This window comes from Lepidochelys kempii, chromosome 1 (assembly GCF_965140285.1).
Source record: "Lepidochelys kempii isolate rLepKem1 chromosome 1, rLepKem1.hap1, whole genome shotgun sequence".
NCBI classification, from domain to species: Eukaryota; Metazoa; Chordata; order Testudines; family Cheloniidae; genus Lepidochelys; species Lepidochelys kempii.
Genome location: NC_136380.1, coordinates 309,274,269 through 309,300,535, shown reverse-complemented (window position 1 = coordinate 309,300,535; position 26,267 = coordinate 309,274,269). Strand labels below are relative to the sequence as shown.

The 26,267-nt window shown below is 41.0% G+C and overlaps 1 protein-coding gene across 1 annotated transcript in view; it reads right to left on the bottom strand.

Annotated features, from left to right (window-relative positions):
• Positions 1-26,267, bottom strand: part of CPED1 (cadherin like and PC-esterase domain containing 1) — a 216,742-nt gene that overhangs the window by 117,087 nt on the left and 73,388 nt on the right. Inside the window, exons 6-13 of the mRNA XM_073328194.2 lie at positions 23,737-23,902; positions 20,435-20,603; positions 12,097-12,239; positions 10,135-10,219; positions 7,781-7,948; positions 5,357-5,461; positions 2,518-2,687; positions 274-333 (exon numbers count right to left, since the gene is read on the bottom strand). Of these exons, the coding sequence (XP_073184295.2) occupies positions 274-333; positions 2,518-2,687; positions 5,357-5,461; positions 7,781-7,948; positions 10,135-10,219; positions 12,097-12,239; positions 20,435-20,603; positions 23,737-23,902 (1,066 nt within the window). The remainder of the gene's footprint in view (positions 1-273; positions 334-2,517; positions 2,688-5,356; positions 5,462-7,780; positions 7,949-10,134; positions 10,220-12,096; positions 12,240-20,434; positions 20,604-23,736; positions 23,903-26,267) is intronic.

The window sequence follows — 26,267 nt, the reverse complement described above, 5'->3', positions numbered from 1 at the left end:
CAAATGTTTTAATGAGACTTGTAGAAAGGACCATTAAAATGAATCATTGTCAGTCTTACATCAGAACACAAAGAATTCAGGATTATCCCACCGAGATAGGAAAAGTGGCAACTAATTTCCCTACTGCCAGAACTTAGCAGATCTGTGTATGTGTGTTGGGCTTGTGCTCCCCAGAAACTGCCCTAAAGCTGTTCATGTTCACAAGCTCCTTCAGAGATGGTGTCCACGGATGTAATGATAGGCATTACAAGTTCACTATTTATTCATTCTCACCTAGGCTTTGACCATTTCATGGTAGTCCTAGATGAGTTTCTGGAACTTTTCTTGATTTTCCTGTGGAAGAAGTGCAGAGAATTCACTAACTTCACTGGGGATGTTAAAATTCCAAATAATCATGTAGATGGAAATGTGGGAAAGTAATGCTGACCAGTAAACTCCTTTGAGTAGGGTCTTCATTCTCTGATTTCATGAGCACCAAGATACAAAATCTAAATCAAGAGGAAATTTTTCAGGGAGCCTCCTTAACTGTCTATTTATACATCCATAAGGGGTAGCTGGTCATGCAGTTGCCAGTTTGTACATGAAACCACAGATCTTGCATATGCCGATAAGTGGGAACAATTAAGGAGCCCATTAAAAATTTGGCCCAAATCTATGAAAGTCAGGATAACAGTCCTTTTGAACAAAACTCATCAAGGCTATGAACCTCAGGAAAGCTTAAAGTTTAAACAAAATGCTTAAACAGGCTGCCTTGGGATAAAGCTTAACTCACGTCTTTTCAGTTTTCAAGCATTCATAGCCATTTACATAGTAGGTATGTCTACACTGCCAAAAAAGAAGTGTTTACACAATATCATTCAGAATTTGTGGAATGAAAGAAACAGAAACTGGACCTCTAACTATTTCACAATGTACACAATACATGCAAGTCACCTCCATTACCAGTAGGTGAGCTGTACACTTGCATTCAATGTCATTAGCAAGGAGAAAATGGGTATGGAAAATAAATATGAATTTCCTCAGCTTTAGAAGAAATACATAGAGTACCAAAATTATAATACCATTATTTTTGTTCTTTCCAGCCAAAAAACTTTGTTAAGATGATGTTAAAATGGAAACTACACATCATCAACTAAGGAAGGTGGTGGGAATCCATACAAGAATATTGTAGTTAGCAATGATCTAATAAAAAAAAAAACCCACTAGGTCTGTCAATTAATCGGAGTTAACACCTGCGATTAACTGAAAGCAAAATTAATATGTTAATTTTTGATGCATTAATCACTTATCTGTGGGCGGGCAGGAGGCATTGGCCAGGGGTGGGGGAGCTGAAGAAGACCCAGCCCACAGCTTCCCAGGCGCGGGGTAGGGGGGAGGGCAAGAGCCCCACGCCCCAAACCGTGATAGTGGCTGGAGCCCTGAGCCTCAAGGGGGGCTGGAGCCCTGCACCTCATGCCCTGAGGGGGGTTGATGTCCCCATACCTCATGCAAGGCTGAAGCCCCGAGCAGAGCTGAAGCTCAGAGCTCCCAGCCCTGACCCTATATTGCAAAATACAGAAAACCCCCAAAACATTTAAATAATGGTATTTTAATATTGTTTAACAGTGCAATTAAAACTGCGATTAATCACAATTAATTTTTTAATCTCACAATTAATCGTGATTAATTTTTTTAGTCACTTGACAGCCCTAAAAGGACCCCAAATCTTTGATGAATTTTCTAACTGTGACGAACACCTCTATTTTTTTTTAATAAATCATAATTCACAAAACCTTGTGTATAAGTAACTTTTTTTTCAATTTTGGTTGAAAAAATGTCCCTTTTCCCACTGACAAACAATTGACTTACATTTTAAAGTCTTTTTCCACATGGGAAAGGCTGAAAACTTATTTTTATTTATTTATTTCAAGTGAAAGTTTAAGTCTACAGCAGTCACAATCATAATTTAAGCCCACTGCAGTCAACATGCCAGTCTGATACTATTATTTGAAATCTTAATAACGTTAAAAGTTAGAGTTGCATTTAAAATTAGATTTTCAGAGGAAGGTGTCTCAAGTGGGGCATCCAAAATCTGTGACAACCCAAAATCACTAGTCACCTCTGAAAATCTTGGCCCAAGTTTTTATCTCCTGCCTTCTTTCTTGTTTTGGCTTCAAAATTGGAGGCAAGGAGCAGGAGACCTTTTGAACTCTATTAAACATTCCTATTTTCAGGGTGTAGTAATTCAGAAAATTCACTTAAAATCTACTAGAAAAATTCTACCCCCTAACCCCCGCGATTTTGCCACCAATAATCCTGTGTGTTAGAAGGGGGAGAAAAGGATCCCAAACTGGATTTATTTGGAAATTCAGATCAACCTTAACAAAGGAATACCTCCCAACACACTATAATAAGAAACACTGAGCCAGTGCTTTGGCTGGCGTTAATTGGCATAGACCCTCTTAAGTCAAAAGCTCTACATTGGTTTCCACCAGCTGAGGATCTGGCCCTAGAAATATTATCTAATAGCCATCTTACCATTCTGAGAGATTTGGACGCGCCTCTTTATTCATGAACTGGAACTGCTCAAGTAAATTGGAAAGAAACCAATGTACTGTCAGGACTGACCCAAGCTTTCCCATCGGGTCTACCATGTGATAAACATCATGCAGCAAAGTTTGAATCTTGGGTGCAGAAGATGGGAAAAGCTGAAAGAGAGAAAGTTGATATGTGTCAGATTAGTAAAGGTAAAAACACTTTTTCATAGATTTTTCCTTTATATCTCTGACTAAATCACATGTCGGGGTCTGGTCCTGCAAACTGTTACAATAGGTTAGATGCATACTATATATGTAAAACATAACAAGGAAGCTAAGAAAAATTAGGAACAGATTACATGTGTTTAACAGAATACCCTATTAAGATACATTCCCAAAGTTATGCTGATTATCATGCCTTGCAAAACCATGCTTACTGGTCCCGAAGCGGAAGTCTTATCCCTCAGTCTTCTGTGTCTTGCTTATTTGACTCTCAAACTGAGATGAACTCTTCCCTGAACCAAAAGACCATACCATAGACCTTGCCATCACTAAGCAGAACTCCCTTTCTTTCATTACTGAATTTTCTCTTTGTTGCTACCAAATCATTTCCTATATGATCACTCACCTCCATCTGTCCCATGACCTTCCAGGACCTTCAATCCCTTACTGCCCGTGACTTCTCTGATGCTCTGTGTCCCAATACTTGCTGCTCTTCCTTCACCTCCACTGATCAGTTGTTAAGTCCATTAACACCACTCTCTCTATCCTTGACTCCTTTGTCCCTCTTTCCCCCCGTATAATTTACCCACCAATCCCCAGCCCTGTTGCTCATCCCACCTCTCTGGCAGAGATCCAGACATCAGGCAGACTTCCTAGACACAGATTTGTTCTCTTTTCCTCTTTTCTGCCTTCTTTTCTGCCACCTTCCTTGCAGCTCTGCCTCGCCCTTATTGAGTCCCAGGCATATAAACCCCAACATTTATTAATGGCCACTGACACCTTCCTAAAACCTTCCCCTCTCCTACATCCTCCACCCTCTATGCCCAGGATCTCACTGACTTCAGGAAGAAAACTGACAACATCTCTCATGACCTCCCTACTCCTTCCCCACTCTCCTTCTCCTCCTTTCCATCCCCAGCACACTTTTCTACTGTCACTAAAAGGTCTTGTACTTTTTCCAATCCCTCCACCTGCCCCACCTCTGCACCAGTGTCATTCCTTCCTCCATCTCACCCTTGACCTCTCACTGTCCTCTGGCTCCTGCTCCAAGTACCAGAATGGTTTGGTTCCTCAAGTCTCAAAAAACTGACCCCTGATACTATTACTTTTGCCAATTACCTCTCCAGCTCCCTCTCTCTTTACCTCTAAAATCATTGAATGACCCATTTACAACCATTCCCTCAATTTCCCCCCTCTAACTCTATTCTAGACCACTCTCTCCACCCCACCAAATACATACTCGACAGACATTTCCATTCATCTCTTCCTACCCAAATCTCAGCAGCTGTACTCCATGCTCATTCTTCTGGACCTCCCCACTGCCTTTAAAACTGTTGATCACTCCCTATTCCTTGACATTTTATCCCTCCTCGGCTTCCTTGGTACTATTCTCTCTTGGAAGTCTTCCTACCCATCTGATTGGTCCTTCAGAATCTTTCCTCCTTCCCCACACCCGCTTTGGGGGGATTCCCTCAGGATCTCTCAGTGGTACCCTCCTTTTTTCCCCATTACACATTAAGTGCATTATCTGCTCACACAGTTTCAGCTATGATGGCTATGCTGATGATTCCTAATCTATCTCCCTCCTTCCAATCCCTCATCTCATGCCTCATTCTACTTCTTTGACATTTCTTCTCAGGTTTTCTTCATTTCATCTCTCAACCACTCCTCTCCAGCCTTCCCAACACCCACATCGCCCCCACCTCTCCATATGGAATGTGGCCTCCAAAATGATTTTCTTACTATGTCATTCAGACCATGTCACCCACTCTTTAAATCTCTCCACTGACCCCCTCCAATCTTCTTCATTGCATTCAATTTAAACTTCCTGTCCTCACCTTTGAGGTCCTACATAACTCTACTGCCCACAGCTATCTGACCTCATATTTTAACACATCACCTCTTGCCTATTTCACCACTAATGCCAGCCTCAGGGCCACATTTGTTCATTTTTCTCGTAAGTGTCTTCAAGACTTCTATCAAGCCCTACACATTTCCTACCTAATTGATTCATCAAGCCCTTTCCTTCTCTCATTTGTATACCTCAGACCATTCACCTTTTCTGTGAGCTCCACAAGAAATGAGTCTGACATTTTCTCCTATCCTGTTATCCTCCTTGTTTTTATTTTAGGAAGAATTGGCAGAATCCACAAGACATACACATGACCAAACTGAGTATCCACATGATTTTACTGCTGTAAACTTCATTCTTTCCCATTCCATCCTCTCTCACTGTTTGCTGCCCCCCTCTGCATCACACCATCACATCATATCTAAAGCATAGGCTCCAATATCGCAGTTACACATGTACTAAACTTTAGGCACGTGATAGCATCCTTCTTAAAAATTAAAAACTTGTGATGTACTACAATTCTGTTCTGTTGTGTCGTTATGAAATCAATCATGATTTTATGATGTCTTAAAGAAAAGTACCTGGATTCTGACCATTTTAGCATTTATTTAAATAAGAAATAAGAAAATAAATCCATAATGTTTTCAAAGATTTTAAAAGTAGAAACACTTTCTTCTTAAATAACTTACAGTTGAACTACTATGATATCACATCAAAGGAAATTGCACAATACCAAAAAAATACACAATAATAATGTTTACTTTACCAGCTCAAATTGTCCCATACTCTTCAGCTCTTTTATAAAATGAATCATTGAATTTATCTCTTCTAAAGACAGACATTGCTCATATTCCTTCTGGTAGTTTTCATCCTGCAAAAGAAAGGACAGGAGTAGCTGGTGCACACTAGGTGTACGTCTACACTGCAATTGGATGTGCGATTGCAGCTCGTATAGGCATACCCAAGCTAGCTTTGATACAGCTCGTGCAGCTAAAAGTAATAGTGAAGATGCAGTGGCACAAGCTTCAGTGCAGGATATACAAGTCCACCTGGAAACTTGGGTATGTGTCCCCGCCAGGATCATTGCCACCACGTCTTCGCTGCTATTTTGAGATGCTCTAGCTAGACTAAAGCTAGCATGGGTATGCCTATATGAGCTGCAATCACATGTCCAATTGCAGTGTAGACACACCCTGGGGATGAGAGAGCTATCAGCTTGCTTGAATCATAGGAGAATAACACTGCTGTCAATCCCAGGGAAGGTGTTTACGATCGTATTACTGAATTGATTGAAATACTGTTTCGACCAAAAAATGAGAGACAGTCACCATTGATATAGATCAATCTATATTCCATGCTACACATGCTCTGCATGTTACTGAAAAATGACTAGAACAACAAAAGGAAGTTAACAACATGTGTATAGACTTTACAGCCACTTTTGATCACAGCAGCACTGTGGATACTGCTACACCAGTAGGGTGTGACTGAGGACATAGTGTGGCGAGTGGAAGAACTGTACCACCATACATTTAGCTGTGTGAGGGTCAACAGCTGTCCAGTTGAGTCAGGAGTAGGCCAGGGATGAATGAATACTCTCGCCTATGTTATTTAATGTTCTAATAGATGATCTGATGACAAATTGATTGAGGCGAAAGTAGAAGGTGTGAAATTTAAAGATTGGTCTTTAGATGCTCTCGATTATGCAGATGATCTTGCCTCACTAGGAGAGACTACTGACCAACTACAACTGATGGCTGGAAGAGCGCTGAAAAACTGCAGAATCTATGGGATTTAAGATCAATGGTAATAAAACCAAAGCTATGTATGCCTCTTATAAAATGGAAACAAATGACCTGCTGACACTGCATGTAGATGGCACTGACACTGAATGGGTGAATAGTTTCATTTATCTGGGTAGTTGATTGACAGCAGAAAGTTCTATATCCGAAGTAACATGTCAGATCAATCTTGCATCAATGGTATTTCAGCATCTTTAAAGGCCTTTAGGTGGTGGGATGTCTATGTGACAACTAAGACAAGAGTGTCCAGTGCAGAAGTGATGAGAACTTTATATGGAGCAGAAACATGGCCATTAAGAACAATGGCCATGAGAGGAAAGAACAGTTTTCAGCATCAAAACTTATGGCATATTCTTAATATCTGTTGGTTAGGTTTGATTTTGGCACAAATAAGAAGATACTTAGACAATCCCAGCAAGTTGCAGTCTTGCACCAGTCGAGACCAAGACGACTGCAATGATGGGGTAATGACCAGTGTAGAGAGAAAGGTATGCTTTTGTAGGTTTAAAAAGCTACAGTCAAAGGAAGCTGAGCATGCAGCCAACCATGAATCAGGTTGAAAGATGCAATTTTGAGGAATTTAAAAAGTCTAAATCTTCCCATACTGACTCTTGCTGAAAGAAGCAGACTTGCAAGGGATCGTTCAACATGGTAGTCCACACTACACACCACAACTATATCATAGCCATGTGAATCTGCTGCTGCATACCCTAGGTGGAGATCAATTTGCTTTGGCTATATTTAGCTGGTACATAGTCCCTTGGGCACCATACCCAGCTGGTGAAAGTTAGAGCAGTCCCCTAGCTGCACTAACCTGAGTCAGGGCTGAGGCAAAGAATTGGGGAGACCAAACAAGCTCCCTGATAGCTCTTCCTTCTTCCAAGTCTGCTGTGTTCAATGTTAGTTTGGTGTAAGAGAGAATCTGGTGAGAGATAACTAGCACGAAGGGGTGTGTGAAGTATTTGCAAAGAAATATGATGTGCTGAAATGTGACCATTTTGCATTTTATAGATAATTTGAAATTAGTTCTGTATTCACAAACATTTCACAAACACTGCATACTCTGGTCCCATTATTAAGCTAAACTGGTTTTACTTGAAAACACACAGAATTTCACAATATTGCAGCTTTGAAAATATGAACTCTTGAGGGTTGGAAAATGAAGGAAAAAAAAAAGAAAGAAAGAAAGAAAATTCCATGCAAGGTGTCATCATAATATGTTTTTCACAGTTTCATACAACTCTGCCTAGCCCCAAAAAGTTCTGATTGAACAAATATTTCATTTTGTAGTTTAGAAAAAAGCCCTCACAAAGAAAAGGTTATCATTTAGAATTAAATATTTTCAATTAATTTGTAATAAGAAAAATGTTTACGAAATCCACTCGTACCTTAATCACAGCTAATCTGTAAATGTTCTGTAAAGCCTCAAAGACACTGGAAGCTGAAGACTTATTAGACAAGAGAAACTTGAATGTATCCTCAAGCAGGAATTCTTTTACAGTTTGGTCCTCAAAATTCAAGTCATCATCAACTTGAAAGTCAAAGTGTTCGTGCACCTTGAAAAAAAATGAATTAACATACAGTTTTCATATCAAATCCAGTGTTCCCCGATATATCTAAGCTGGATTTATTTATTTATTCAAAGGAATCATAAAAGGTATGAATAAAAAAGGAATCAAATGCACACAGATGGTAAACAAATAAAGTAGTAGTATTTTATTTATGTATATTACTTCTGATACAATTATCAGAATTGTAACACGCAAATACTGACAGGTTTCAGAGTAGTAGCCATGTTAGTCTGTATCCGCAAAAAGAAAAGGAGGACTTGTGGCACCTTAGAGACTAACACATTTATTAGAGCATAAGCTTTCCTGAGCTACATCCGATGAAGTGAGCTGTAGCTCACGAAAGCTTATACTCTAATAAATGTGTTAGTCTCTAAGGTGCCACAAGTCCTCCTTTTCTTTTTACAGCAAATACAGTACTTCATTTTTTGTAACAATTACACATCATAGTGTTTGCTGACCTCTAGTGCACTGAGAAGAGCATAGCACTGTCATATAAAAATTAATTTTGCAGCCTATTTTTAAAAAAATGTCCAGCCTTTTAATATATAAAAAAAAATTAAAGAGTGAAGATTGCTAAATGATTACATGTTATACACAAAACTCAAGTTCTTAATGCTTAATAATGAGCATAACTTGAATAGTTAAGGACATACATTTTACATTAGACATAATAAACAATCACATCATTTCTATCAATCATAAGGAAATTCATTTTACAACCCCAACACAACTGCAACTCACATGAATCAGGGGTTATATAGAACATTCTTGTTTTCTTTACTTCTGTATCCAAATGTGTTTAAGAAATACTGTATTAATATCTGTTAATATTTAGTAGCTGACAGTAGATCTCTTTTAGAAGTACTTATAATTGCTTTTTTAGAATATGTTGTTACACATATTTTCATAGGAAAGCATTTATCACTAGTGATTTACTAGAACATGATATAAAATATGTATTTATTTTAACTTCCATTTGAGGCTGATCAAGATGTGTCTATAGCATGTAGAGAGAACTTCTGTTTTCAAAAGGGTTTTGATTTGAGGATTACTGATGAAAGTACTGTATTTATTTAGGGTCCAACTTGAGGTTATTAAGTTGTGATGAAATATGCATTTCTTTATACTTGGTAAGAACAATGTCTTTATATTTATTTTGTGGACAGTGCAAGGTTTACTATATCTACTCATTTCTTTGCATTCTGTAGCTGATGTAATAGGAAACTACACAGATTTCACTTAGCAACCTAAATTGATTTTTTTTAATTAAGATTTATTTTTTAAATTTTGCTTCTGGAATGTCCCTGTGTACTTTTCAAATATATTTTTCCTTTTTTTTCTTTTGTGCAGACAAAAGAAGACATGGCTTTTTTAAATTCCCTGAAGCAGAGCAAAACAGCTGGAAAGCTGGCCTAAAGGGACAGCTGAGAATTCCTCTGATGGAGGAATAGGTGGTACAAAGCTGGTAGGTGGTACAAAGCTGGTATAATGGGCTCTCTACCACATTCCTCTTCCTCATGGTGTAGAGGGTATGTCAGGGTGGGCTGGGAAGCAGAAGTCAGCATGATGGAGGTCAGAGCATGTTGTGCTCCATAGATCTTTGTAGGCGTAATGGCCTCTAGGGAAGAAGTACAAGCCAGCACAATTTAGGGCAGCATTTAGACGTGCACAGGGAGATATTTCAGCCAGTCCCAAGACCTCAGCCTCCTCCAGTCACCTATGCCAAGCTGTTCTCTAGCACAGCTCAAGATTGAGCCCCGTTCCACAGCCAGTGCCTGCTCCACTAGGCCACAATGCTTCCTAGCCAGCTTGTTGACAGATGTTGTTGAGATCTTAGTGCTGTAGACATCAATATTATTCCATAGTCCCTTAACAACTCTTCCAGTCCCAAGACTCCACTTACTAATGTATTCACACATCTATTTGTATATTTGTGCATAGTTGCTTAGCGGTTTGGGGGCAATCATCAATGACAATTCTCTACTGTACTTTTCTTTTTAGTCTATGCTCTTTTGGGAAGGGCCAGTTCCTTCCTTTGGGTTTGGAAAGCTCCTAAAACCAGGGAAAACAATTAAAAAAATACCAAAAATAAATCCCCTCCATCCATCTGATCACTTACTTGCTTTAAAAAATGTTACATGTTTTAAAAAATGTAATTGGCACTTGCTTACCTCAAGAACTACTGGATATGTGGAGGTGTTGAACCCAATGTCAAAGGTTAACATTTGAAAACACAGACTGCATCTGAAATTAAACCTGACAAGAATATGGCATGTGAGATAACTGTAAGTAAAAGAGAAAAAGTCAATAAAGTTACATGCAGATAGGTTTAGATCCTCAGCTGGTGAAAATCAGCACAGTTTCATAGACTTAAATGGAGTGATACTATTTACACCAGCTGAGATGCTGGCCTATAGACTTCAAGCCATTATGTTGTTTTTCACTGTTGTTTCTTTTAACAGGCCAAGTAAAACAGGTTACGTGTTAAAAATATTGTAACAAACCCATGGCCACCTAGGACTGGACAATGACAGAGAGGACAGAACCCTGTTCCTCTAGCAATGGAGAGCCTCCATGACTATAAGCAATGTAGTACTTCTGATACATAGATTAACAATACTGATCCCATCCAGTAAAGAGGAGTTATACACACACACACTGGCCAGTTTTTAACTTTACTTTAAAGATATAGTTAAACACAGTCTTGCCCACCACTCATTCCCTAACCAATTTAGCAGTAGCTGCACTGAGAAATGCTACTCTAATCCACTGTTGCTGCTTCAGAAGCCCATTATTTTACTCTAAGACCCTAATTCACCACCAGATGCACCAAGCACAGACAGGGGATGGAATGGGGATTTCTAATGTTATGGGGTCTTTTTAATCTAGGCCCATTCCTCTCTTAATGTTAGTGCATTCTGTGGTACATGAGGGTTTTGGGGTGTGTTGGAGGAGGGGAACGATATAGGGGGAGCAAGTGCCTGCTGGAGGGTGTGGGGTTCTGCAACTGGGTGGATGACATTTTGGGGAAAACAGATGTTACATAAGGGTGAGTAGTAGCAAAACTCATGAGTTTCATTGTGACCCCAATGGTCTTTGCTGCAATTGCGTGGTGGGATTTTGGATTCATACGAGCCTGGAACTACATGAAAACTTGGATGTCCCATAAAACAGCCAACTCATCAATTTGGTTTGGTGAAACTATGTGAACCAAAACTAGCTGGTTTTGCACAACTCTTAAAATAACTCTATATTTATATTCACAGTCTCTCTCTTACACACACACACACACACACACACACACACACAATATATTCTATAAAGTTTTGTTCCTACTACTTTAGGACAAATAATGAGCTTTATTGCTGCTAAACAACTAGGTCCTCAAGTAGCTGTATAAAACATGTATATTTACTATAAAAAAGTGAAGTATCTGGTCCATATAAAACTAAAAAATCCAGTAGGAAAGACTGCAATAACCTATTTGTCCTATAAAAAAGTGATAACAGTATTATTCAGGCATACTTCATGAGGTGTAATACTTAGGACAAAGTATTCTAAAATTGTGCTACTATTCAGATCAGTTGCAATTCCCTGATTCCCTGCTCCAGCCCTGGTTATAGCTGCCAGGGGTGGCTCTAATTTGCACCAGTCAGTTACAGTCCCCAAAAGCCATATACCAAATGGAGACAGCTGGAGTACAATAAGCTTTGGCAACTCACTCTTTCATCCCTCAACACCCTCTACGCTAGGGGCTCAAAGTAGGGAAGCACAGGAGGCAGCTATGCCAGCTTCACATCCATTGGGAACTCCCCCATTTGTGGGAGGTTTCTGCTCGTTTTGTACTTCCTGAGCAATATAAAAGCAGCAGAACAGGACACAGAATCTGACTCAAGGTATTGATTGTAACTTCTTGACCTTTTTTGAAATAATATGTTTGGCCCTCAAGTTCAGAAGGTTGGATGCCGCTGCTGTTGAAAATCTCTCTTCACCAACCACATTATTTCACTCTAATACCAAGTATGAAATACGAGTTTCTTTGTAACAGCAGAATCTGTGTACTCAACTGCTTTCCATAATATTCTAAAGAACTTGACAATAAACTTACCATTTATTTATTGGTAGCTTCTTACCTATTGAAGGTCTTTGGTCCCACATCGGGTGATTCACTGAATGCCTCAGCTACCAGTAAGAGTTTACTTATTGTTTCTTTCATATTATCAAAGGCTTGCTGAGGGGAACTGGATTTGAAGTATGTCTCAAAAAATCTTTGTAGCTGTGAAAGATGTTACACAAATTCTTAAACACTTATCCTATTATACTTTTAAGGACCATACATTAACAGGCTTGCAGATGTCAAAATTGCATAAGAATGACAGTTTTATTTTCTACCCGGTCCCACATTAAATGAAGAATGAAATTAAATGTTCTCTCAATATTCTAGCAGAGAAGTTATTTGCATTTATAAAGAAGCAAATCTTAAATAAACTGTGCATTAATTGGTACCAGAAGGCACTGCATTTAGACACAGAGGTCCCACAGCCTAAATTCACTTTCATAAAACATTTTGCTATTAACATATTACATGAAGTGGAAACGTCTCATGCTTAGTTCTGCTGCAGTAGAAAAACTTGACAGTATCAACATATTCAAAGCCAAATCCTTTCTTCTTTGTAACATATTGGGCCAAATGCTGATGTCCTTCCCCTTTGGCTATGAGCTCTGAGCCTGAGTAAACAAGTTTTATGCAGAGGATGGAAGAGCAGTCAGGGTGAAAGCAATCCTCCCCTCACCCCCACCCCATCATGTGGCCAGCCACATCATTACTAATACAACAATCCATGTAATAGTGATGGGGCTCCTGCACATGCCTTACATGAGGAGTTTAGCCCCATGGATCCCCATATTGGCATATCCACTGGCATGTACACCACCGCCCCCTCAACTTACTCCCACCATTTGTCCAAATCCACCTTTCCCACCACAGCAGGAAGAGGGCTAATGGAGCAGAACACAGGAGGAGCACAGTTCTCACACATAGTGGGACCAAGACAATTCTTGCTGATTTTAGGGGTGTTTGGGCTTACAGTGGAAGGAGCTGCATTTGGCCCATAGTTACAGTGCAGTGATATTATAATTACTTTTGCTTCAGGGTAAGTCATGAAAAAATGAATGAATTGGCTAAACCAACAATAACATGCTTTTTCTTATTCCCCTTTGGTGTTAGATTAAACCAACCAACCAACCAACCTCCAGTCATGTTAAATAAGCATTGTGTGGGCTCAGTGACACAAATTATTTCATTCTACTGTACTTCTCAAAAACACACACAGTGTTTTGAATAATCAATTAAAGGCCTGAAAGGCATACTACATATGATTTAATCAAATACTTCCCATTTGCAATCTTCACGCATGCATGCTCATGGATAGATCAGAAGTGTGGCACAACTAGGGCTTTAGCTTGTTTACATTTAATTATTCCCTTGAGCTAGCTTCTGTTCCTGGATATTCTTTACGAATGAATTTGTGGGGACAGATTCTGGGGCTGACTATGGTCCCTTTGTGCCACCAAAGCAACCCAAAGGCCCATAAAGTTGCTGTAGTTGAGGATTTGCATGACATGGGGTAGAATTGTTCTAGACATCGGTACATTGCCCTCTTCTATCCCCAACCCCACATCATGGGCATGTTGAGGAGACGATGTGGCCAGAGAGTTCTGTACTCTGGAGATCACTGGCTGGCATAACTGGGGTTCGTTGCAGCCAGGTACAAATTGTAGCAACCCTGCTGGAATCTCAGTACAGGAGGCTCTTTGGGAGCCTCCATTTGACACATCAGCAGTGTGAAGGGGCCAGCCCTACAATGGAGATGGCCTGATTGATTAGGCAGCAGTTTGAGAAGGGAGCTGAACCCTCTGTCTCCAGAGCCCTGCTTTGTTAGATGACTGGAAGGAAATGCCACCCCTGACTTCTTGCTTCCAGCCCACCTCTCAGTGGTGGAGCAAAACTGCTACAGAGGAAGAGCTCAGCCCTGCTCAAGCGAGGACAGGGAAGGGGTATGCAGGCCACCTGATTGGCTCTGGGAGAAGGCTACAGAGCATGGACAGATAGCATGCACTGCTGCTGCTGGAGGGTAAAAAGCCTAATCACAGCCAGACCCCAGTACTGGGAGATTGACCCAGACAGCAAATCAGGTGCACAGACATAGCCAAGCGGGGAGAGCAGTCCAGACCCAGCAGAAGCAGCCCTGACCTGCCTGGTGACCATGGGGATAGATTCCTTGAGAGGCAGCCAAGCCTGGGACTTCCTACTGCGACCTCACACTACAGCACTAGAGACAGGAGGTACTCTGTTCTAGAACGGAGCCTGGAGGGCCATGTGGACCAGTTGTTAAGTTAGGGCTATTTAAGTGTCGAGGACTCGTATTACGTTTCGGGTTATACGTGTGACTTCTCATAGCAGCTCTCTGCTAGTCCCTTTTACTAATTGTGGCTGTGTCCTTCCTGGCTAGGTGGCAAATAAAGTCATTGGTATTGAACACGGGTGCAGCATTTACTTCGGGTTAAATTCCTGGCTCTTCAGAGGTTGTGGGAAGAAACCAAGAGCTTGGGATTCGGTGAGGGGCAAGTGGGGTTCTCTACCGTACTGAGCGTGGCATTAGCAAATATAAAGCCAGTCAAGGGCAAGATACATTTGTTCAATGTGCTAGTAAAGGCACCTTCATAGGCAACTGGTTTGGAATGTGGTATCAAAACAGAAATAAGAAAAGGTACAAAACAGGTTAACAATCAATACGGACTGGTGGGTTGGATCTTAGGTGACGTAGAATGTGCTTTCTAACTTGTAAGCAACCCTGCAATAAATGTATGTTGCGTGGGAGGACGTACGTTGAAGAACACCTTTTGTGTAAGGAGAACATGCAGTGAGATAAGAATTGCTTCCTGAAGAGAGGACATATATGTCTCCTTTTCAGATTTTTGGCTACATTTTAAGCAATAATAATGTATATGGAACATGGAGACAGCTTGGCAAACCAGAGTGCCAAGGTCACAGTGCTCCACTGTGCAGCGATCCCATTGTAGTTTCACAGCTAAGGGGATATGCATAGCTGCAGGGTCTTTATTATGTGACAGGTTGTTTTTTTAAATGTCTGAGAAGAATAAATCCTTCTTAATAGGATACAGTTTTTTTCAACATAAGCCTTTCTATCTGTAGTTAGCGTTCCTGCATTCATTCCTTTTATGTTGCACCCCATGGAAAATAGCTATGCTTAATTATATTTCTTCGCCAAGTCCACACAATCTGTGTATTTATGTACACACACACACACACACACACACACGCCTCTTTGATTATGCACTTGAAGAAACAAGGATAACCAATGCATCTCCCAACATACAGACTGGATTTGTGCAAAACGGCCAAAGAAACGTATTCTACAATAATTCTATTCCAAGCACGGCGCACTGCCTCACATAGATCTATCTACACGTGGTCTTCTGCCTACAGTGGTTGATGAATCATTGTCAGTCGAAGAAGTTGTCACATGTAATGGGAGAAAAATGTACCCATAATCAAAAACAATGGTTCCAGAATACATCACAGAGAAAAAAATACAGTGATTTATCATTAGTTTATAGTGCTAGCTGTTGGATATGCCTATTTATTCTCACCCGGATTTATTATTATGTGATGACATTTCCCTGTTCCTTTGACACAGCACTTGATGAAGGTGGAAACCAAGACATTATTCAACTATTTTGTATAGTAAATTTCCTATTTGTGCATATTTTTTCTTACATAATCTAGTTTTAAAGGAAGTCTGTTAATAGATTAAGCCACAAATTCATCCCACCTAAAGTTTGTTTTAATTCATTTACGTGGAAAATGTTCTCTGAGTATCATTTTATTTTAAATTACCCACTTATTTCAGTGGTTACTAGTAATCCCTGAGAATGTTGTTTTCTAAATTTCTGCTGGTGGGGAGGAAGTGAAAAAAGGCCTCTAACAACCTTTCCTCTAATGATCTCTGCTGTTAAGGCCAAGACTAAAGCCCAGTGAAGTAAATAATAAGACTTCCACTGACTTTAATGTACTTTGAGTGGGGACTGGAATAACTATGGCCTCCTAACCATGGTCCTGGGCTTTTGGAAATGATGAGGCGGAACAGCAGTGGTGACCCACCAACAGAATTCCTTTTATGGATCCTCTTGTTGCTGTGGGAAGACTTGGGCCTTCCCAGAATACCATGTTATTGGAGAATAATGGAGGCAGACTTCCAAGGATTCGGTTTCTGGAAGGGGAAATATAATTCCCAATAATAAGCAGCTGCTTCTCTCTAGGATTTGGGGTGGCCTGGACTTCCACCATTAAAGATATGCCCCTAGACGTTTGTAAGAGAGAAAAAGAGCATAAAGAAGTGAGTTAGGAGGGTCAGATGACAGTCTTACTTTCCTGTCTAAAATACACTCTCACTTAAAATGTTGGGATTTTTTGGAGGTAATGAGCGGTAAGAGAGAGAGGTGGGTTTTGACTTTAGAACCAAACAACTACGGCAACATTACAAATGAAGGCCCTGATCCTGCAAACACATATGCGAGTGCTTAACAACATACAGTAGTAAAGTTAGGCATAGGCATAAGTGTTTGCATGATCAGGGCCTGATTTCATTTATATCACAAGCTTAATTCAAAACCTAATTGAGAGTTAAGGATACACAGAGTTCTTTCAAGTATGTTTCTGCCAAAGAAATAAAGGTAAAAATTGGGTAATTAAAACACCCTTATAAAATAAAATGAGGTGGGGAGGAACATTGAAAGTTTCTGTTGTGTCAGAAGTTTTGCTCTTTACTTACATGTATGTTTTAATTCTATTTTACATTAAAAATTATTTTTGGAAGGTCCTGAGGCAATATCCAAAGAGGCCACATGAGGGCAATATTATCACCTGATTTTCACAATGTGCCGCTCTAAGTGAGAGCCCCAAATCATATTAGAAGGCATATTTCCCGAGAGCATACTGTTCCTGTTTTGTTTGCACATATGTTAACTTGGAAAAAACATCTTGTTTATTAAAATTTTCAAATGCACAATACACAAGAGACAATTTCAATGGTCGGTAATTTTGGCTTACACCATGGAACTGTTACACAACAACAACTAACTTTAACGAGTTCTTTTTAGTGTGATGCATGCTTTGAAAGTTACTTCTGAACAATGTTTTAAGATGAGCACCTAAAGTTGCACGAGTTCACAAAATGGGTAATTAGACCCAGAAAACGATCAGGCACCTAACTACCCATTTTGCATGTGCACATACATGGAGTCAGATTCTCAGCCACTCCTGTGGCAGTGCAAAATACTACCTACTACATAAGGTAAAATGCCAGATGATGCAGAGCTCTGTGCCAATTGCTCTCCCATAAGACATGATTGGAGCCATGTGAAAGCAAATGCCTCCTCTAAAAGATGGTAGGTGGGAGGGTGAATAGATCAAAATGGTTAACCTGAGTAATTAAACCATTTTCTAAGACTTTAAAGCACTGATATCAGTTAGTCTCTTAAAACCTGTCAATATAATACAAAAATTCTATATTGACATGACAAGCTATGCAAGTGTTGCCAAAATATAAAAAGACAGAACCCTTGGTTACCAAACAACCACAACCAGGATCCTGAAGACAGTTAAGAGTCTCCCTTTTTGGTGAATACTGCATGGCCTGTCAACCTTGAGGTAATTAACAAGTGAAGAGCATTTCACACATCAACACTGGCAATATACAGGAAAACGTTTAGGCTTCAATTATTTGCTCAGTGAGAGTGCACAATGTCTCCTGACATGAACAGGAATGATGACACACTGATTGGACATAGATTCCTTGATATGTACTTTATGCAATTATTTTTCAAGGTTTCTATTTTTTTTAAGGCACAGATGGTGGATAAAGTCACTGAAAACCTCAGTCACTATAAGCAGGGTGAGTAAAAGTGATTTGTAAGAATTATGTATAATAGTTGTAAACTACTGACATTTTTGGAGCTGCACAACAAATAATGAGCATTTTTTCCTTCATTCACACAAGAGATACTTCACAAAGAAATCCCACATTTCAGAAACGTGTGGCTGAGGCTGAACATTTCTAGTTATTATGGACCAAATTCCTCAGCTGTCATCAACTGGCATAGCGCCACTGGCTTCATTCAGAGGTCCTGGCTCATTGTGTCTGCTGTAGGCGGGTAACTGGCATTGTAGGTTTGGCTGAATACTCTGTGTAGTTTATTGAAAACATGCTCTACGATCATGACAAAATGGTTTATAGCTGACTTATAGACAGAGAGAAAAATACTTATTTTAAACATTTAATTTTCCACCATTATTTCCAGAACGAAGTGCTATTTTCTGCTTCTCCTGCACAGTGCATCTGATGCTGCATTGTGTCAAGCCCAGAAATCCTTTATGTATTTTCCACATATGCTAGCTGGTCACACTTAGAGAATTTCTATTGTTAGATTATACAGTGCCTTGCTTTTACTGGTTAATTCTTGGAGACCCTCTGACTTCTCTCAAGCTCTATATAGAATATCCTGTTTATAGTTAGAGGCAGCATAATATATCCTGTTCTCCATCATTGTATTAATTTGCATTTAAATGTACATCACCATAGAAGTGCTTTCTCTGGTGACTCTTGTTTGTATAACTCTTGCCGTTCTGACAACTCTGTCTAAAGCTGTGGAAGATATAGGACCACAGAAGCAGTAACCAGACTCGAACTCCTCTCTATATGTGCTGCTACTTCTATCTATCACTTTTACTCCTTCTTCAGCTGCCAGAATGTTCTGTAAATGGTGGCTGATGCCCCTTTTTGAAGACTTGTCTCAGCGCTGATTATTTTCCAGAGTGCAATTCCACAACTACTAATGATTATTATCCTCTAAGCTAGTTCCTAGTTACGGGATTATAATGATGCCACTGGACACTTGTAATCTTTTCAGTTAACTTAAATTAAATTAAGTTCAGAGGAAGCAGAGGTCTGTTCAGTGGGTGACTTAAATGAGGAAGACCAATTAGTTTCCACAAGGTTAGATGGTAAAAATGAGTAACAATATCATCTCATAGGCTTCAATATGCTCCAACATTTTAGCATTATCATAGTAGGATTGTGGCATTGTAGCATAATGCCAGCACTCACGCTGATTAAGACCCAAATCGTGCCCCCTACCCAAGTGACTCAGTTGGGATCTGAGGATCTTCTTGTGGGCAAGTGTGGAAGCAGCTTCCTCAACCCTCAAGCAATGGTGCAGGAGTTGAGACACTCCAGGTGAGACCCATAGAAGACTCTGTAGCCCTAGTGTCCCCCTTCTGCAGAAGGAAGGATGGAATGATCCACAAGGCAGCAGATCCTCTGGCATTGCAGGAAGAGCTGCTATGTCGCAAGCAGTTTCTCACTAAATGGAACAAAGGAGAAGCAGGATACCCATGAGGAGGCACGTGCCACTGGGCAAGATGGGTCACAGTCTCTCCCCCGCCACCTGGAGATGGCAAGATCTAATATATTTTAGGCACTTATAAATAGGGTTGGCAGGATTCGATTTGTATTTCTTTATGAGTTTTTAAAGTTTTTATCAATTTAAGTTTCCAGAATTGCATGAAATTGTGTGTGGGGGAGGGGAAGACAATTATTTAATGACAAGAGACCCTGAAATTCAGAAAGTTAAAGCTTTATAACCATTAAAACACAAATATTAACACCACATGTCAAAATACACAAAGTGAATATCTTTTTAAGTCAAACTCTAATAAGTTTCCAAGGTGCATTTTTCTTACTTTGCCTAGCTGTAAATGTCTATTATTACTGACGGAAATATTTTCCCAACAATTTGTGTGTGTGCAGTGAAAGCAACATTTACTGGCATTTACTGATAAAATCTAATCCTTTCAAGCCTGTTTATAAAGCATCCATCTTCACAGAACCTAGGATCCTAAGGGTGGTGCACTGGAGGCCCATTCCCTCCATCTTACAGAGCATTTCCCTTAGTTTGTGACCACTTCTCTCATAAAGGGCAACTCTGTGGCATCTCTAGTTCAAATTAAAGATCCCAAACCAGCCCTTATTTTAGGTACTGATTTTACTTTCTTCCATAGTGGATTAACACCAAGCTAGGAAAAGCTTCATCACTGCAGTGTCTGCACAGTTGTACTGTAGAGCGTAACAGCTCTGCATCTGCTCTCACACAACCGAGCCAAAACTTGGAAGTGCCCTGATTACCCCATTGTGCATGACAATATTGCCTCCTCCTTTGCAAACCAAACACTGCTCTTTTGTCTGATTAATGAAAGCTATCGATGAAAAGTATATTTTGTGTTCAGTAGGAATGGCTAATAATGAAGGAAGAAGAAAGAGGAACTAAATTGTTTGCCTTTCTACCACTGCACTTTGAGTGAATGAACCAGTTAGAAAAGAAGAGTTTTACCTTTACAGAAAAGTGCTTTGTCCTGGGAGGAAGCCAGACAATGGCAGTTGAATGAATGAATGCCCGCAAAGGTGTTAAGGATGTCACTAGCACATACGCTTTGATGATGATGGAAAGGTCTTGAGCTTTCAAGAGTTCCTTGTGGTCAGCTGAAGCTGGTATAGAACTCCTGCAAAATAAGAACAATAAGTGTTAGGAAAGTGCTTGCTTCCTCTATATGAAAATGAAAATGAGGTATAAGAATACTGAAAATAGGAGCCTTTCTTCCCCAGTGAAGTGACACAAGAGATGAAACCAAGTAGGTTGGAATAATGCTTGCACCAAGTCTGTTTTTACTGCTTGGAAGATTTATTTCATCGTAATTCCCAGATAAAAACTATGGCAAGATGGAATTACAGCTGAGAGCACATATCAGGAACTTATAGGTAAAAAAACATCACAGCAATGTTGTAATTATTGCAAAAGCAGGCATGACCAACCCAGAAATCCAATTTTAAAGAAATCCAAACATGTTAAGGAATGGAAATACAAAGTTAAGGCACCTAAACAACTTTAACTCTGCCCTGTGCTAATGCCAGGAAGAAATGAAAAGAGAAAACCTACACTATCTTTAATAAAAGCTACTTACATTTAAGTCTTCTTAACATATGCACAATGTGCCTCAGGTGGCACATGACCAGGATTCATCACCAAATTTGGTCCACTGATTGGATTATTAACTTCCCCGGCTCCGTACTGACAGGGAGTGCAACGTGAACGCTGATCCATTACATTTAAGTGGGGTCACACACAATAAAATGCCATTGTCACGCTCATGTGGTTATTGCATGACATCACTGAAGAGAGTTTTGGTTGGACATATTCCTGGAGATTTCATCACATGACATAATCTTTAGTTTAAAATTAATCTTTAATTCCCAGAGACTCCAGGACAATCCTGGAGGACTGGCAACAGTAGAGAGTCAAGACCAGCACCTTTATAAAATACTGTAAAAGACTATGACACAAGGAAATAGCCCTTCATAAATTAGTGAGCAATAATCTGGCAGGCCTTGATTTGGACATGATAGGGATGTAGGCAGGCAACTGGTCAAGTATTTAACTGCACAGTCCTGTTTCTCTAGGGTTTGTCCCCTGTCTGGTACTCAGACAAAATCAGACATGGTTTGTCCAGTATCAGATGAGCGATGCCCTTTTGAACATTGTGCTGCTCTGCTCCCACCAGTGTGACCTCACATTCAAGGTCCCATCAGTGGAGGCAGAGCAGCATGTTCTTAAAAATGGCACCCTCCCATGTGGCATGACCTCGCACATACTGTGTATCCAAGGTCACGCCGGCGGGAGGTGGGGCCATTCCATTCCTGGAAGTACCAGAATGTCCAGTATTCCAGGAATGCGTCAGTGGCCACACTACAGGGATGTCCAGCTATTGGTCTTTTGCTACAGTAGTTTGCAAAGAATTAGCTGTGGAACTGTATTGCCAAATTGTATTGATCAATAGATCAAAAATCAAGAGTCAGACCTCCCCCAAAATCATGAGGTTTTTTTTTAAAAAGAATTTGTTGTGTTTTTTAGACCAGTCTCTTGATGTTTGCACTCCCCCTGTCCATCCCCAGGATGTGTGCATGTGACAGTTAGTGTTGCTCACCCTCCCACATGTATCAGATAAGGTGATTTTGGTGCCTGCTGCAGGAGCTCTCACCGCGACATCTGCCCCTCTCCTGCCCAGCAATTAATTCTGTCCCCCAAGCCCCCATCAGTTCTGTCCCCACCCAACCCACCTCAATTCAGCTCCCCCACAGTTCAGTCCCCCAGTCCCGCTCATCACCACCCAATCAGTTCAGCCCCCCATCCCATCAACCCCACTGCCCTCAGTTCACCCTCCCAGCACTCATCCCATCTACTCAGAACCCAATATCAATACAGCTTTGGGATCTCGACCCACGTTTGAGAACCGCTGCTCAAGACAAAATACTAGTCTCTGCCCAGAAGAACTGGTTTAGCAGAGGGGAACTTGCCTTGGCAATGAAGTAACCTGCCAGGGATTTGTGCTCATGTGGGAAAGCTGGCAAAGGCGTCCCCTGACACAGGGCACTAAGGTTTTTAAAAGGACAGAAACTGGTCTGCTCAGGAGCAATTTTCTCCAGCCCATGAGGAAGAAGCAACCCATCAGCATGCAACACTTCAAGATGCAGGGGACTCCCTGCCTGCCTCCCTGAACCCAAATGGTCCCCCAAGGACTCACAAGGGAAGAGCGAGCTAGTTAGGGGCATTGTGCTTAGAATGTATATTGCTTTGTATGAGCTGTACTGTCTTGTACTTTATATGATTAAGTAAAAGCAGAAATGTGTTAGACTCTGTAGTAAGTGTTTTAACTGCTTTACAACTACTGCGTGACCCTGCGAGAGTTAAATAGTAACCACATCTTTGTAGGGAGAGTTCTGGGACAGGATGTGTTTAAGCAACTGGTTTATCTCAAGGGTCAGCACTGGCCCTGGTGGCCTAGGGCAGGTGTGCAGAGAAGCTCCATTCCCAGACTGAGAGCCACTGCTCAGGAAAAACGCCAGAGAGGCTAAGTGAGGAACCAGTGCTGCATTCTGCTCCAGAAGCTTAATCCACCTGGGAGACCCAGAGCACAGAGGCTTGGCTTCCCCACACAGCAGTGCTGATGGAGTGGCCAGAATCTCTCCCAGAGGGTCCCAGGGGGCAGAACCTGTGTGGTTCTGCTGAAACAGATGCAGGATTTGGAGAGCCTGTGCTGTGAGGGCAAATTCCAATATGCCAAAGACCTCAGCTTTATGGGGGCTCTCTGCACAGAAGAGCTTGTGGGTTGGGAGTGGGGGATAGGGCAGGGCACAAACAGGGCATGGGTTGATAGATCTGCCACTGTACAGACTTATATATTATTAAGAGGTGTGTCTGCATTTGTATCTACCTAGGTGATTAAATGATCCTCATCATCTCAGTATATGAAGGTGTGTGTATGCACTAAGGCTACGTCTACACTAGTTTATGTCAGCATAACTTACATCGCTCAGGGGTGTGAATAAACCACTCGCCAGAGAAAAATAAGTTACAGCAGCCTAAGCGCCAGGGTGGACAGCTGCGCCGCTGCAGCACTGTATGTGTAGACAAGCCCTAAGATACTGCAGTGATGATGGCGTGTAAGTACCTGCGTAGAGAGAATGCTGCTGGGCTTCTGATCCTTCCTTTCTACATGCTGCTGGACTGCCTCTTGCTCAAACATGCTACGAAACATATACAGACATCCAGAACATAATGATACAAAATCATTATCTTACAGCTGTGCGCTATTGGTCCAGTTCCACAAGTACCACAGATGGGCAGAATTTGTCCTTTCATCACCCTCGTGTGATTTCACAGGCTGAGAAGGGCCAGTAGCGATGTTTGACTTTGACAGCACATATTGATCCAGGCATCCAGGGAAAGTAATTGGAAGGTGCAATCCTGAAAAAAATCCAAATAAATAAAGAAAATAGTCAACATACTGTTAAAAGGAGCAGTCACTCCTGTTCAATGAAATATAAAATAAAAATATGCAGAGAGGAGCTACAATCATCGGATGACTCAGTAAAATGATAAATTCTTAGGCTCCTTTACCGTGTTGGGATCTGCTAGCAGAGACCCTTATGCCCACAAGGAGTCCCCATCCAACTGCAGGAGCAGAGCCTTAATCATAGCCACAGTTCTCATTGTACACAAATATTGGTTATTCTGTTCATTGCCAATGACAGTGCTAATGTAGGAGTCTGTGTTACACAACTCCCTCCACTTCATTAAAACAAATCCCTCATTTCTCAACACAGAATAACTCAGATGTAAAAGGGCCTAATACTGTGGGCTTTACACTGTCAAAACTACAAGTGATATTGATTGGAACTTTGTCTGAATAAGGACCACAGGACTCTGTCCACACTAATTACACACAGATACAAACAACAAGATACTCTTTCATTGATCATATTTAAGGTTTGATTTTGTATCTGCTGAAATCTATGGGAGTTTTGCCATTGACTTCAATGGGAGCGGGAGCAAGCCTCATATTGTAGCAGCAGAGATCTCAGAAGTACCGAAGTAAATATTATTAATAATCAAAACATCAATGATATCTGCCAATAGGTGGTATATTTTCTTTTTTACTTTGCTGACAAAAAGCCCTTGCACTGTGCCTTTATTTTGTCCTGTGTGGTTTTCATTAACTCCAACATACTTCACTTTTAGACATTTCAAACTCTTAAGTAATACTCAGGGAAAAGTCAAGCTGTTCGTATTATTTCCAGACCTCATTTTAGTGTAAAACCACACTGTGCTAAGTTTATTAAGGTATTTGTGTAACTTCCCTTTTAATGCAGACTCACTCCATTTCAATATATCAATTTAAAAACAAAATTGAAGCTATATATTTTCTAGTGGTGCGATATGAGCAGCCCTTCACTGAGCACACAGCTCCTCTCTGAAAAGTGCCTCTGTTAAAATAGCATTGTGCGGGTCCATGCTGATTGTCTCTCGATGATTCCTTATTAACACGCTCAGTTTATAGTCTTGCAAGTTCAACCTAGGCTCCGAAAGTCAATTTGGGTTCTTTGCTTCACATGCATCATTCACCAGGAATAAAGGTTTTGCAGGTCAAAATCAGGGCCTCTGTTACCCGTGTGTGCACCTTTCATCTTCAGGTTATACCTTTCATGTTAACTTTGCAACCCCATTGTATGGAGGTAACTGATTTGAACTTCATAAGCAATTACCAATATGTTGATGTTGCATAGGGAGGAACAGCCTCCCATCTGTGTGGGCTCTGCAGCACCGACAAAAGTAAAACCCAGTAAATTCTTATTGTAGTCACTTAACTCAGTCAAACTCACTTGATTTTGAATAGACGCAGAGAGCAAATCTGACCAGTAAAAAGGGGCCATTTTTCCGTATTCACTCTTCAAAGTAAGGAAGCATTTTAACAGGGTAATTTTCCAAGGGCCACTCTTAGGATAAGTTTTGGGCTGTGTGACAGGGTGTACAAACCCCTCACTGGACAGCAAAGGGTGAAAGAGCAGCTCTGGGCTCAGCAGGCCCTGCCCCTCTGTCCATGTCAAGCATGCTCCACTTGGAAGTGGGGCTTAAAAGGGAGTCAGTCGGCTCAGTTAGGGATGGAAAGGGTAGGGAGAAGGGCTGGTTCTGGTTGCTCCAGTGGACGACGCAGCCAGACCCAGACCCAGACACCAGAAGCATTGGTGAGTGGCAGCTCTTATGGACTGGAGATGGTAGGCAACCTGTGTGGAAGTGCTGGCTAGGCCAAATTGCAGAATGCCTTAGGCAAGGGGGAGGTAGGAAGTGACCCATGGAGGCTGACTTGAGGCACCCCAGGTGAAAGGCGTTGGACAGGCCTCTCAGGGCCCTGAGTCGCAACCTGGTGTAGCAGGAGGACCCAGGTTCCTCTACCCCTCCTACTGCGACCACTAGGTGGGGTGACTGCCAGAGATTGTGACCACTAGACGGCGGACACCAGACCCATTCACAGGCATCGAGCTCTGGGTGTTCAGGCACAGAATGGAAATTTCAAAGCAGACGGTACTCAAACATTGGGGTGGTTTATGCACTCAGCCAAGATAAGCAATGCTCAAGCAACAACATGCTCAAAACCTCACTATCCTTGGAAGGTGTGGCTGCCAGTCTGTCTTCTGCTCCTCATTCAAGATGTCAGCATAATCCAATGACAACTCTGTGCACACTGTTCTTTCAGGAGCCTGGTCTATGCACAGTATTTGCGCAGACCAGTTAGGATGCAGAGTTACACTTGTATAAAGGATCCATATGCAAA